The sequence below is a fragment of the Elephantulus edwardii genome, unplaced genomic scaffold (genome assembly GCF_000299155.1).
Source record: "Elephantulus edwardii isolate Elephantulus edwardi_28Jun2011 unplaced genomic scaffold, EleEdw1.0 scaffold00022, whole genome shotgun sequence".
In the NCBI taxonomy this organism is placed as follows: domain Eukaryota; kingdom Metazoa; phylum Chordata; class Mammalia; order Macroscelidea; family Macroscelididae; genus Elephantulus; species Elephantulus edwardii.
Window position 1 is genome coordinate 8,322,587 of NW_006399772.1, and position 15,212 is coordinate 8,337,798.

Consider the following 15,212-nt stretch of genomic DNA (forward strand, 5'->3'; position numbering starts at 1 on the left):
GGAAAGCATTCCAAGGGGAGACTTGAGTTCTGTCCATCACAGTATATTATTCAGGAAACCTGACACTCCTTTACTGTATTTGCTTGGTATCTCACACCTCATCAGCACACCTTGTTATCAGCAGCACTGTAAGGATTTGTCATTCACTTCACTTCCTTGTCTTAAGGCAAAGGTTCACAATGGGCTCTGATTTAGACTTTGTTCTAACAAAGTAACATAACCAGTAGAAAGACGTTTTTAAAAATATTTATTACATTTGTTCTAGAAACAATAGAAAATAAAAATTGGTACATATGTCACATAGCTTTAGAAAGGCATATTTGTCTTTTCACACCAGAGGAAAGGTTATGCGATGCCTAGAAGGAAACAAACACCTAAGCTGTTGGTGACACAGTAACACAGCTGGGAGCTGGAGCCCTTGTTATGTTTTAAAGATTTCTTCTCTGTTGTTATTTCGTTTGGGGCAAATCCTAGTCCACTGAAATAGGCCTGAACAGAAAAGGCACCTAGAGTAAAAATTAGACCTTAACTAATAAAAAAAATACCAGCAAATGTTTACATAAGGAAAAAAGCCCTATTATAGTGGAACTGCCCTGTGAGGCTGTAATAAAAATGCAAATGCTATTGTAACTAAGCAGTCTATAAAAGCTTCCATGAACCTGGTAGAGACACATGAGCTGGATGGTAACAATCACTTCTGTCTTTAGAAATCTGGGACTGTTTTATCACCATTAAATGGGACTGTAAGTACTGTACTCTATTTAAGCAGGAGCTTTCAAATTACTTGTTCATAATCAAGATCTGTTTTGTTGTACTTATTTCTTAAAATGCATTGTTTAATATAGTCCAATCAAAAAAAAAATATAGTCCAATCATAGATGTATTAAAATTTCTACTGTCCCTTAAGAACACAGCAAACACAGAAACCTGCTACTTTAAACCAAAGTCGTTAAAATTTTAAAGCCGGTACAGCTCACATTTTACTATCATTGAAGCACCTGAAATATATCCTGACCAATTTGATATTCTCTGAGCAAGAATTAGGATCCTCAGGATTTGTTCATGTGTACAAATATGGCAAATTATTGATTTAAGCTAATAAAAATTTGAAAAATATACAAATAATCTTTTACTATAAAGATTCAAAACCCACATAAGTCAGTCCTAAGAAAAAAATTAGCAGGGAGCCTGTTAGCAACACCGTTCTCTAACTGGTGGACACGGTGCTCAGCGGAGCCACGTCGTGTTGAGCTGAGTCTGGTTTTTGATGCTCGTGTCCATTTTCAGCACTTCTCGGATGGCCATGGTAGCATACGTGGAAGGAGGAAGCGAGAAATCCATCTTGAGAGCCTTGTATTTGCCTTCTGCCGGGGAAGAAAGAAGAGGCCTGTCAGAAAAGGAAAACCAACCGCACCCACACTGGAGGCCTGGAGAATTAGACCTGGGAAGTGGGAGGTCTGGGAACACTTGATGCATGACAGCATCTCTGGTAACCCTTCTCATGTGCTGTTGTTCATAGATGCTGAGGTGGACGCAGCTCACAGCTGGCCCTCCAGCAGATTTTTAGAGGCTGTAAATCACATGGCCGGAGACTGCCCAGCTTTCTTTTTCCTGAGCAGCAGCTGATGGATCTGAACCACCAGCCTCTGCGTTGGCAGTGCGACTTCCAACCCACAAGGCCACCAGAGTAACCTGCCTCCTAATTAGGAAGTCTCATCAATAGGGCAGACAGCAGAAAAAAATCCAAGAGAGAAATAAATGCATGTAAAAAAAATTAAAAGCAACACAAATTAGGGTACAAGGAAAAACTGCCAAAAAAGCATTAACAATGAAAATGCAAATTTTACTCTTTAGGTTGTTAATTTTCTCTTATCCATGTTAACATCATAGATAGGAAAAGATTCACTTGCCTGATACACCAACCACTGATAACTGGAAAACCCAGTCGCTGTGGAGTCGATTCTGACACAAACCCTCAACACACAGGGCAGAAAATGCTCTGTGCCGACTCCAGGACTGGCACTATGACCTTTCAGAAGCAAGTGGTCAGGCCCTTCCTCTCTGGCACCTCTGCATGGGCTAAAACTGCCAATCTTTCGGTTAGCTGCTGCTGTTGTGTGCCACTGAGTCAAAACCAACCTATTAGTGACACTTCAGCAGGTTTTCAGAGACAGTAAATCACATGGAATGACACTGTCCAATTTTCTCCTGTGGGAGAAAGGTACATTCAAACCATGTAGCCTTGGGTTGGAAGTGCAACTCCTTACCACTAAGCCAACAGACTGGATTGATTGGATCTACAATCAATACATTTGGTACCAGCAGTCAGGAGATCAGGAGAAATATTGCACTAGGAAAGTCTGTAGTCAAGAGACCTTTACAAATTATTGAGGGCCAATAATGTCAGTTGGAAAACTAAGGTGCACTCGATTCAGGTCATGGTCTTTTTAGTCACATGCTATCCATCTGAGAGCTGGATAATGAACAAGGATGACAGAAGAAGAATTGACACTTTTGAGCTGTGGTGCTGGAGAAGAGTAATGAATGAATACCCCATGGACTCCCAAAAGAACAGATATGTCTTGGAGAAAGTGCAGCCGGAGTGCTTCTTAGATGCAAAGATGCTAAAGCATCATCTCACACACTTTGGCCATGTTGCTAGGAGAGGCTATTGTTTAGAAAGGGACATCATGCTTGGAAAGGTGGAAGGTTGGTGAAGGAGAGGAACTCTCAACCAGATGGACTTGAGTGTGTCACAGATTGTGAGGATGGCACAGGACAAAGTTGTGGTCTGCTGCTCACAGGGGTGTTGTGAGTGGTACTCGACAGCATTTTAAAATAACAACAAGAAGTCACTAGAGTTCTTCATGCTTTGTGCCACACAGGGACCCTTCAACCGACACTTATTCTCAGTGGAATTTATGCCGTTAGTCCCCGACCTCAAAATTACAGCAATGAAGCCACAGGACTGGTGACTACAAGAGCTGCTTTTATTGTGCGTTTCTGTATGAAAAAACATTTTAAAGTTGACATAGGAATAAACTTTCTTTCACAGCAGAAAGTTACATGGAAGATATCTGAGATCCATATGATTTAGACATCTTTTTGTATTTAGCATGTTTTTGTTATGTGCCTTCGAGTCAGAACGGATTCCAGATGACCTTCCAGCGGGTTTTCAGGGGCTGTGAGTCATATAAGAAAATCAGCTGGTGGATCTGAACTTTGTGCCTTGGAGTTGGCAGCACAACCCCTTACCACTAAGCCACCATAGTTTCCTGTATTTGGCATCATCTGTTGCTTACTGTGAGAGACTGCAGTACAGGCTTATAACTTCCTAGTATGCTTCTGACCTGAAAAGCTAAGAGAGTTTGTTATGGAAGTGGGATCTTCAGCAGATTCCATTATTCTCATTCCTGCCAATTCAGAATTCTCAATGAGGTCTGTAAATGGGGTCAGGAAAATAAAGAAGCTAAACCTGAAGTGTGGTCTGTTTTACTGAGAAAAGTCTACAAATCTGAGTGCTTCAAGAAAATGGGCTGAACTGCTTTTAGTAATTTAATCAATGGGTAAGAAACATACTGGTAATGAAGTAGTTTAGACAGTAATGGGCTAAGGTTTAGGAAGGAAACGTAAAATATTTTTATACTAGTAATGAAGATTAAATTCCAAGAGGGATCATGGCTTAAAAAAACAAACCACACAACTTAAGAATAAATTTAACAGTAAACACTGACAAGCTGATTTAAAAATCTGTGAAAACTCAAAGGACTCAATAACTGTAATAATTAAAAAAAAAGCAAAACAATGTTGGAGAGGACTCTTACTTCTTGACTTAACAGAACACTTATTATTGCTAATCTGGCAAAACCAAAAGTCTGCCGATTCCGGTTCACAGTGGCCCTACAGACAGAGTGGAACTGCCCTGGTTTCTGAGGCTGTAATCTTCGTGCAAGCAGACTGTCACATCTTTTTCACACAGAACAATGACGGTCTGAAGCATGGACCTTTCAGTCAGTAGCCAAGGGCTTCATTGTGTTACCACCAGGGCTCTTTAATAGTAACAAAACCTCAAATTCACTGCCATCTACGTGGTTCTGACTCACAACCACCCACCACTGTGGCTCTGAGCCTGTAAATAAGGAAAGTCTGTCGTCTTTCTCCTGGAGAGGTGGGTTTGAACTTCTAGTGATGCCTGGCCTTTGGGTTAGCAGCACAACTAGCTACAGACTCCACCACCAGTGCTGTCCTTAGTATGGCAATTCTTCCTCCCAGCAAGGGAGCGCTAGTGGCTTGGTGGGTGAGGAGCTGCACTGCCAACCCAAAGGCAGGTGGTTTGAATCCACCAGCTACTCTACAAGAGAAAGCTAGGCAATCTCTTTCCATTCAATTACAGCCTTGGAAAATCTGCTGCTGGCTCAGCTCTAAATATTTGTGGCAATGAATTTTTACTTCTTCGCAAATTAGTCTGCAGAATGAATACAACCCCTCTCAGTTGGCTTTTTTTTTGGAGGGTATATTGGTAAATGCTTTGTTATGTAATTTTATAACAACACACATACACATGTATTGTTATATCTATACCAAGTAAAGCCTATGAGTGATTACTTCTTAAATATAACCCACCACTTCTAGGATTAGTTTTGTTGGTGTGAAGACTTAGTGTTACAGTGTCATGGTACAAGTCACAGAATTTTTATTCTATATTCTGGTTTGGTGACTAGTGTCTAAAATCTAAAGCTTGTGAGCAGTCATCAAAGATACAATTATTGGTCTCCATTCATCTGAAACAAAAGAGAAAGCAAGAAACCCAAGACTTAAAACAGGACCCAGTCCACACGACAACCCCATGGACCTCGGTGCTTCCTACCTTGAGACCAGAAGAACCAGACTGGGACTGGCTACCACTATGCAGTGATCAGGGTCACAACAGATGAGCTCCGATATAAAAGGAGAAAAATGTGGTACAAACTGTAAATGTCAAAGAGGCTAGATTTACCGGACCACTGAGACAGGAGGAATTCACTGCCCTGAGATACTTTTTAATCCTTAAACACAAACTGTTCCCTGAAGTCACCTTTTTGTTGCTGAGCTTATTGTGTTTTAGGTAAAACTTTACACAGAAAATGTGTTTTCCCATCAACAATTTATACACCACTGTTCTGTGAGTCCTGCTATGTGTCAACATTTTGCTTATTTCTACCCGATTGTCCCCATTTCTATCCTTCAGTTCCCTGGACTCTCCTCTTTGCTTTTATGCAAATGTTGCTCCTTTGATCTCACATGGCTAACTGTTTTGAGGACCACATTCCTTGTGGGTGTCAGTGTTTATCTTGTAGGACAATCTCTTATCTGGCTTAAAGGTGACTGGAACTACTTCAGCTCCAGGTTAAAGGGGGTCTTTCACTGGGTGATGGTCTCAGGGTCCTCTAAGCTTTCATCAGTCCAGCAAGTCTGCTCTTTTCTTAGGAATCTGAGTTTTATCCTATGGCTTCCTTCCATTCTAAACAGGACTTCTGGTGCATCTCTGCTCCGAGCTCATGTGTGGAAGGCAGGCACCAGCTAGTTAGTTCTTTTGGTCTCAGGCTGGAGGAGACTGTTTGTGTGCACACCAGCAGTCTGGACAAACTACTTCCCTGAGTGGTTTTCCTTCACTCTTTCTCCCTATTGTGAGATGCCTTTCCTGTCACCAAAATGAACATGCGTCCGCTATCTTGTAAGCTACGCTCCTGTCCTCACTTCTCATCCTCGTTGTTCTGCTAGTTGGAACTGACCCACAGCTGACACTTCAGCAGGTTTTCAGAGGCTGTTAATCACATGAGAGCAAACTGGCCATCCTCCTCTCATAGCTCGGCTGGTGGGTTTGAACTGCCTGTCTTTGGGTTGGCAGTGCAACATTTTATCCAATAGGCCACCACTGCCTGGTTAACCCTAGCAACCATTAAAAAACACTAGTTTCTATGATTAGTCAAAAACCCAATTTTGACTTTTTATAAAAGTGGTATCATATTTGTCCTTTTGTGACTGATTTATTCTGCAAAATGTCCTCTAGGGGCACCCAAACTGTTTCATAGAATTACCAAAGAAGTTCTCTTTTATTAAATAGCAGATTAGAATAAAAAGCAACGAATGTCACCCTTGAGTACTGTGCTCTTTTAAAAATTTATATATATGAGACTAAATGGATGACAGTTACTGTAAAATATAGATGAGAAGGTTGAGGGGAGGGCAATGAGACTGAGTTAATGGGAACGAAACAAGTAGAGTGGAAATGATGTAAACACTGCAGCACAATGTGGAGGACAACCAACGTCGCTGAACTCTGTGCAAAAATTGTTCAATGGGCATCTGTTTTGCTGTCTATTTTCCTTTTCTTCCACTGCCATATACGTTCATCAAGAACATATTTAAACACAAAATAAGACACACCCCCCAACATGATAGAGGCATAAGGACACTAAATCAATGGACCAGAACTTAAGAATCCAGACATAAACCTTCCTATTTATGGCCAACTTGTTATCAACAGGAGCATCAAACAATTCAACATTGCATTTCTTTTAAATAAACTGTTTGTTCTGGACAACTGTATTGTCTGTATGCAAAAGAACGATATTGAACTCCCATCTCATAATATATAAAAAGTAATTCAGGATGGATCAAAGGGCTATAACATGTTTAGAAAGAAATATGATCTTGTGCAACAATGAATGTGTATTAAAAAAAGAAGAAGAAAGCGTACTGGGGAGGGAATGGGAGGAGAAGGGAGGAAAATGTATTAACAATTAATGAATGAAAATGCAACTTTTCTGTAAACTTTCGTTAAAATCACCATTAAAATAAAAAAAAATCTATTACAAAAAAAAAGTAGTACTAAAGAACAAGGAAGCCAGTTTAAAGACTGAGGTGCCCTTGACTCAAGCAGGTGTTCAGGGTTAATCACGTGGGAGAAGACTGCCCATCTTTCTCCCACAGAGCAGCTTCTGGACTCAAACCTTGAACTTTTGCGTGTCATGTTGCTCTTAGGTAAAGCATCAGGTAAAATTCTCTTGAATGAAGTTACCTTTAGGACAATTATATTGATGAGATTTCTGAACAGTGGTTTTAAAAATTACTTCCTGTTTGAAACTGTGTTCAAAACTGAGCTGTCATTGCCAATGTTATAAAATTCTTTATGAAATCTTATTAAATATCAATCTAGTTATAACACTGTTATTGATATGATCTCACCATATTATTTGAAAGATAAAATCATGAATTACAAAAAAGAAACATTATCTTTTATTAGGCAAGAGTTTAAGATATGATACTAAAAGCAGAAATGACAGAAAAATTATGTATTGGACTGCATCAAAATTGTAAAACTTCTGTGCTTCAAAGAACATGATGAAGTAGAAAGACAACCCAAGAACAAAACAAAGTATTTACAAATAAAATAGATGAGGGATTTGTATCTGGAAAATATAAAGAACTTTGAAAATTTAATAATAAAAAGACAAATAAATAACCCAAGGTCGTATAGCCTTGATCTGTGCACTGCTGTACAGAGGTAACTCGTGGTTCCTGTGAAGCTTAATACTGTGCCACTGATGTGTCAAATGTGAGAATGTTTACCCATGGTGGACAGTATTTGGTGGAGCTCCCCAATTAAAACAAGCTTGAAAGCAGGAGTAGTAGCCACTTCTGAAATAGCTTACCTCTGGAAACCCTATGAAAGGATGAAGGTTATATAAGTGTTCAGGTCTTTAGTTCATAGTGTCTTTATGAGTTGTCTATGACTCGACAGCACTTAACAACAACAACAAATGTTGGGTTACAGTTTAAAAAAAAACCTGATCCCAGAGGTACTGCAGTTTGAATCCACCAGATGCTCTGCTGGAAAAGGAGGGATAGTCTCCTTCTGTACCAGCCAGATCCAATTTGACGGTACACACAAAAAAATAATAAAATTAAATTAAAAAAAAATTTGAAAAAAAAATTTGGACAGACATTTCTCCAAAGATACACAAATGGTCAATGGGCTTGTGAAAATGTTCAACAGCATTAGCCACCAGAGAAATGGAAATCAAAACTACAATGAAAAATCATTTTCCTCCTCATAAGACGGCCACAGTCAGTAAGAAAGAATTACAAGAACTCTCGCAGTGTGGAGGAACTCTCAATCACAGTTTGTGGAGAGGTAAAACAATGTGGTCATTGTGGAAAACAGTCTGGCCTTTCTTCAAGATGTTAAACATAAATTTCCTATCACTGCTGTTCTTACTGTATGATCTACTCCTAAGTAGGGCACTTTGGGGACTTGTGCTGCTCACCCAAAGTCGGATCCATGGGAGAGAGAGGGGCAATCTCCTCGCTTCCAGAAAACCCTGTGAAGGGTCTAGTTGGTTGCTACTCGACAGCAGTGAGTTTCTAAATGTATATTCCTACGTATATCCTCCCATAAAACAGAAGCACGTCCACAGAAAAATGCAGATATTCATGTCTGGATCAGCATTATCCAGAATGGCCAAAACACAGAAACAACCCAAACAAACTGACAAATGGAAAGTAAAACGGGGTATATCCAACAGATGGCTGAGGATACCTGCTAAAAGATTTTCGGGGTGATAGAAATGTTCTGAAACGACATATACTAAAAGTTAACAGTTCTTTTAAAGGAGTGAAGAGTGTGGTATTTGAATCTCAATAAAGCAGTTTTTAAAAATAAAGTAAAATCAACTGATTCAAAAACTCAGCACATTCATCGCATACAGATGTCCCTTAGCTCAAAAGACAGGGTCCTCTTCAGAGAAAACTTGCTGTTAGCTGGTCTCTGTATGCCCCGTGCAGGTGAGCTGGAGAAGTGGGCTTATAGCACCCCTAAAGCACAGTAGCCTTGTCTGAAGAAGTCAGTCCTGGAGACACTGTGGAGATGGTGCTATTGTTGCCAAAGAGGAACAAACAGCAGAGACGAGAGGCAACAGAAAATAACACTGTCCTGCTAATGCACCACTGGGCTTTCTGATGCGGAGCAGACCTGACTGAATACTCCGTTACTTTCTCTAGCTGGACGTCCTAGTTGTGAGTCTAGGGGCCTACGTTTGCAGCAGACCACCTCCAGCCAGCCCAGGGCTTAGCCATCCAGCTAGCTCGGGGGTCTCCTGTCAGTTAGCAACATTCAGGGGCTTTGCTGTGGTTGTTAGGTGCCCCTGATTCAACTACAACTCACAGAGACCCTATGAGCAACAGATGAGACCCACGCCCCATCTTGTGCCATCTTCACAGTCTCACAGCCTTGTGGTTCCAAGTCACCCTATGCCTCCTTCCCTGAACCTCATCCTCCAGAGCCGAGACCCTGGCTGGATCCATTTTCCTGCTTAACAGTAAAATGTTTACATTGAGCACCTTTTGAACTCTGGTGGCATAGTGGGAAGGACTTGTGCTGCCAACCCAAAGATATATAGTTCAAATCCATCAGCTGCTCTGTGGGAGAAAGATGGGTAATCTCCTCTTCTGCAATTTACTTACTGCCCTTGGAAACCTACTGGAGGGCCAGTCAATTCAACAGGACACAACTACCACCATTCACTTGTCACTATTCTCTTTGGATTCTGATTACAGATTTTACATCAGAGGAAAGAGGAATAAATGTGATTGTCACGTGTCCCTTTCTCAATCCCCGCTTATAACCTTAAACGCCTACAGTGCAAACACATTCCAACTGTTGTCCAAGCCACCTTAGAATGGAGAGAATGGAGCCTCTAAGGACCACATTCCTTGCTAGCACACCCCCTCAGGGTAATGTACCTTGACTCCTAACACTGTTGGCTACAGTCAGGGGGAGCTGATGGACATGCCAAGTTAAGTTTATTCTTATGCAAGCTGCCACCATCATCATATATTCTCAATATAGTAGCTTGTGAGGGATTAGACAAGGATGGAGCAGGAGGCTGGGCATAGGCAGCATGACATAATGGGTACAGTGTCTCCCTCCTCTTTCTAGCACAAGCTGTCTCTTGTCTACTAAAGCCCCCTCCCCGCTGGTGCTCCCCGCCCAGGGGAGTGTTCTACGTCCACCGACTCTTCTTCCCCTAGTTTCTTCTTATTTTACTTCTCCTTATCCTTCTGCAAATAAAACCTCCTTCCAGCTTGGTCAGAAGGAAATACTTGTTATTAAATGTATTGACCTTATGTAGTATGTTGTTAAGTGTCATCAAACTGGTTCAGACTCATAGAGATTCTGTATAATAGGAGGAAACAGTGCCCGGCTCTGCGCCATCCTCACAGTCGCTCAGGTTATTATTCTGATGCCGGTGGAGTCTCAGACAATGTGAGCTGGAAGACTTCCAGGTTGTTGGAGGAAGATTCTTGGCCAGGAGCCTCTTCCCTTTTCAGTGTTGCCCAGTAGCAGAGAGTCTTAACTACTGGTTGGGGCTTCAGGATCTCAAAGTCTTTATGCAGATTCCTACTTTTCCCTGAGGTTAACTCTAACAATGTTATTTAAGCTATGTTCCTACAGAATCCTGGCAACTTCTTGACAATTACAACCTGCCCTTGTCCCAGGAGTGGGCTCTGCCTCAAAGTCCCTGGAAGGATCTTACTGCAAGGTCTGGCTTGTCCAGATTATGGGATGAATCATTTGTAGTCTTGATCTAGGCTGAGCCAAAAAACCAACCAGAGGGTGAGTCCTGGTAAGTGAAGGGCCAGCAGGGCTGACGAGTAAACTTACCAGAAACAAAAACTGGGGGTGGCTTCCCTTCTAGGTTGTCTACATCTGTGTTGAAGAGTGGGATTTTCGGATCATCATATGCAACAACTTCCCTTTAAAACACATAAATGAAAAAGTTAGCTTGAAGGTGAATTTTCCTAAGTTGCCCAGCACTATTTATTTGGTAAGAAAAACAGGTTGATTAATAATTATAGAAAAGACTAGTCAATAACAGAAGGGCATCAGATTTTATTTCTAAGCACTGCCTTTTCACTATTATACAGCAAGAAGACAGATGATGTTAGCCAATATAAAAAAAAACTAAAAATGTTTCTTCTAGGATGAAAAAAAGATTATTTTTTTGCTTGTAATATTTATTGAAGTTGTAAAAAAAGAATCTTTCACAAATGAAAAAGACATTATACAGAAAATAATTTTCCCTCAGGAAGAAGTCTCTGCTCACTCTTAACAGGATGGAAATTCTTTTAGTATGAAATATTAAAACATGAACCTTCACTTTGCCCATGTGATATAATTAACATTTCCTCTAGAGTAGCTGTGACTAGCAGCAAGCAGCCTCTTGTTATGAACAATGGACTGCTTTCTCGGTGGGGAAAACGGGCCAACACTGCCAGGGTCGTGCCCACAGGACAGAGGAGAGGACAAGCGCAATGCAATCCTTTAGGATGCTAATTTGCTAATTCCAGCAATCTGGTAAGTGAGCTCAGCATTTTTTTTCTTTTAAAGTATCAAATAAAACTCTAGAAAATCCTAGGCATTACAGCATTTACAAATGTATAAACACAGACATCGTTATTGGTTTATAAACATGTCATTCAAATAAACAGATTGGTGTTAGAAATTCACAGCTAATTCTGATTAAGTTAATCTGGGCAGGAATGGTTTGGAGCAAGCCATAGTTCAGAAATGGGGTGGAGGAAAATCCTACTCTACAAAGGTACTTCAGCAAATTAATTTTAGCAAAAACGGGATCTTAAATAGTAACTCACTTCTACTTCATTCCAGATGATTACTCACCAGCTAACATTCTGAGGACGAATAATGATCTTCCGGTAGGCTCCTGACAAGGAGTAATCTCGGATTTTGTGTCTCATGTTGTCAATATCAAGACTGTCTGCTGTGAGCATTTCCCTGTAGGCTTCACTAACTGATGTAAAAAAGACACACACACACACAGAGTTAGCTGGAACACAGGACATCAGTAAACTAAACAAACCTGCAAATAAAATATAAGTTCATCTGGATCATCCTAGTCATCCCAATTTACAATACAAAGTTTGTTCTCTAGACTGAGTAACTTAGCCCTAGGTCTAGCAGCTTCTGGGTTAGGTTTGGCCCCGTTGTATGCTGCTTGTTCAGTCAGTCACAGAACCTATGGTATAAGGTTCCCAAGCTAGTTAACACAAGGCCATTTTACCTGAAGTTGCTAAATTTCTATATGTTCCAAGTTGGAGGAACCGTCTTTTTTTTTTTTTTTTAGGAACCTTCTACAGATAGTTTAAATTCTTCCTGGAAGAAGTTAGTCATAAATAAGTGTATAAAAATAAAAGACCTGGGAAAACCATCTGGTTTACCCCTTAACACCTCACGTAGAAATCTGTTAAGAGTCAACCCAGTCTTTGCTTGAACGTTGCTATTTGCAGGGATCTTACTTCTTGTTGAAGCATTAAACTATTAGAAGTTCTTATATACCAAGCTGAAATATGTCTTCTTACAAATTCTGTTGAATGCTTTGAAATACAGAACTCTCACTTCTATGATATGGATTAGTAAGTATTAGATCCAAAAGTCATACCTTTTTTTAGAACTGGTTAATTTCACTATCTCTTGTTTAATTTTTTTTTTAACTTGAAAGAGGGAAAATTTTTATCTCTGTTCCAAAGATATGGGCCTCTCCTCTAAAATTAAAAAGTGTATATTTAAAAGGCGTATCCTGGAGATCTCTGGTGGCCTAGTGACAAGAAGCTGCACTGCAGTCCCAGAGGTATGCACTTTGAATCCACCAGATGCTCTGCTGGAGAGGGAGGGGCAATCTCCTCCTGTACCAGTCAGATCTGATTTGACAGTACACACACAAAAAATAATAAAATTTAAAAAAACAGAAAAAAAAGATGCATCTTTCACTAAACCTCTTATTTGCCTCTGGGTACAGGCTTATGTTCAACAGTAGTAACTCTAGATATTTTTAATATATACTAGTACCAAATTGAATCTTTTCTATGTACGCATTTGCTCTTTCAGTTTAAACATTAGAATTTACACTTACTTCCATGTCTTCTACAGTTACTTTCTAGATGCTTATTTTCATATGTGTTGTTGTTGTTATGTGCCGTCAAGTTGTTTGCGACTCATAGCGACCCTATGTACAACAGCCCTAAACCCTGCTCTACCCTACTGCGCCAACAGTACTGCCTCCAACACACCCACCCCGATTACCCCAGTTACCGAGTCAATCCATCTCATAGAGGGTCTTTCCCTCCTACGCCGTTCCTCCACCCTCCTAACCATGATGTCCCTCTCCAAGGACCCGTCCCTCCTGGCAACATGTCCAAAGTATGTCAGATGAAGCCCCAGAATCCTTGCCTCCAAGGAGTTGCTTGGTTTAATCCTCTCCAGGATGAATCTGTGTTTTCCTGGCAGTCCTTGGTACATTCAGTACTCTTCTCCAGCACCACAGCTCAAAGGCATCAACTCTCCTTCTGTCCTCCCTAGTCATTGTCCAACTCTCTGATGTATAGCAAGCGGTTGCAAAGACCATGGCCTGTATCAGGCGCACCTTAGTCTCCAGAGAGACCCTGTTGCTCCTGAGTACTTTAGAGAGGTCCCTAACAGCAGACTTTCCCATCGCGATACGCTTTTTTATTTCCTGATTGCTGGTGCCAAGAGTGTTGACTGTGGAGCCGAGCAAACTGAAGCTGTGAACAATCTCAATCTCTTCGCCATCCATCCTGACGCTGCCAATTGGTCCAGTGGTGAGAATCTTTGTCTTCTTGACATTGAGCCTCAGTCCATATTGAAGGCTGCAGTCCTTGACCCTCCGCAGCAAGTGCATGAGGTCCTCCTCAGTTTCAACAAGCAGGGTTTTGTCATCTGCATAATGTAGATTGTTAACAGATCTTCCACCAATCCTGGTGCCACAATTCTCCTCTTGTTAAGTGCCACTGAGTACGACTCATAGCAACCATCCTGTGCCATCCTCACACTTCCTGACACACACAAGAGCCCAGCAGTCACAGTGTCAATGCACCTGACTGAAGGTCTTCCTCTCCTTTGCTGACCCTCCACTATTCCTAGCATTGTGTCCTTCTCCAAGGAACAACCCCTCCTAGCAACATGCCCAGAGTATGTGAGGCGAAGCCTCCTTATTCTTGCCTCCAAAGAACCCTCTGGCTGCACCCTCTCCAAGACCAACCAAACTACCTGTTCGTTCTTTTGGTCATTCATGGGATATTCAGCGCTCTTCTCCAACACCACAGTTCAAAGGCATCAATTATTCTTGGGTCATCCTTATTCATTGTCCAGCTTTCAGATACACAGCAAGTGATCAGAAAGACTATGGCCTGAATCAGATGCACCTTAGTCCTCAAACAGACATCATTACTCCTCAATAATTTGAAGAGGTCCCTAACTGCAGATTTTCCCAGTGTAATGTGTCTCCTTATTTCCTGACTGCTGATACCAAGGGTGTTAATTATGGAGTTAAGCAAAATGAAACTGTTGACAGTCATGATGTTGCCTATTGGTCTAGTGGTAAGAATCTTTTTTTTTCATGACACTGAGATGCAATCTATACCAAAGGCTGCATTCCTTGATCCTGTGCAACATGTGATTCAAGTCCTCCTCACTTTCAGCAAGTAAGGGTGTGTCATTTGCATACTGCAGGTTATTGATGAGTCTCCCTTTGATCTTGATGCCACATTTCTCTTCACAGAGTCTAGCTTCTTGAATAATTTGCTCAGCATACACACTGAATAGGTATGGAGAGAGAATACAACCCTGACACACTCCCTTCCAGTTTTCCTTTGCTCTGTTTACACAACAGCCTCCTGGTCCAGGTATAGGTTCTGCATGAGCACAATTAACTGCTCTGGGACTCCCATTTTTCTCAATGTTAGCCACAACTTGTCATAATCCATACACTCAAATGCCTTTTCATATTAAATAAAGCACAGACAGACATTCTTCTGGTACGCGATTTTGTTTAACTTACTGCACTGGGCATTTCAGCTATTAAGGATTTCTTTAAAGTGCTAAGAACATCATTTGAAAGACTAAGGAGGCATCTTACCTAAACTATGACATTTTCAATTGTTTCATATGTATGTGGAAATTGGAGAATGAATAAGAAAGACTGAATAATTTATGCCTTTGAGTCATGGTATTGGTGAAAAATATAACATGGATATAATATGGAATATCAAAAGAACAAATCAATGTGTCTGAGAAGTGGTGCAGCCAGTCTGTTCCTTTGAAGTAAGGACGGCGAGACTTCATCTCACGTACTTCG

The 15,212-nt window shown here is 40.9% G+C and overlaps 1 protein-coding gene across 1 annotated transcript in view; it reads right to left on the minus strand.

Moving 5' to 3' along the window:
* Positions 1 to 1,111: 1,111 nt before the first annotated feature.
* The window catches only part of PUS7 (pseudouridylate synthase 7 homolog (S. cerevisiae)), a 51,986-nt gene continuing 37,885 nt past the window's right edge, over positions 1,112 to 15,212 (minus strand). The window contains exons 13-15 of the mRNA XM_006882617.1: positions 11,723 to 11,852; positions 10,706 to 10,797; positions 1,112 to 1,364 (exon numbers count right to left, since the gene is read on the minus strand). Of these exons, the coding sequence (XP_006882679.1) occupies positions 1,228 to 1,364; positions 10,706 to 10,797; positions 11,723 to 11,852 (359 nt within the window). The 3' untranslated portion in view covers positions 1,112 to 1,227. The remainder of the gene's footprint in view (positions 1,365 to 10,705; positions 10,798 to 11,722; positions 11,853 to 15,212) is intronic.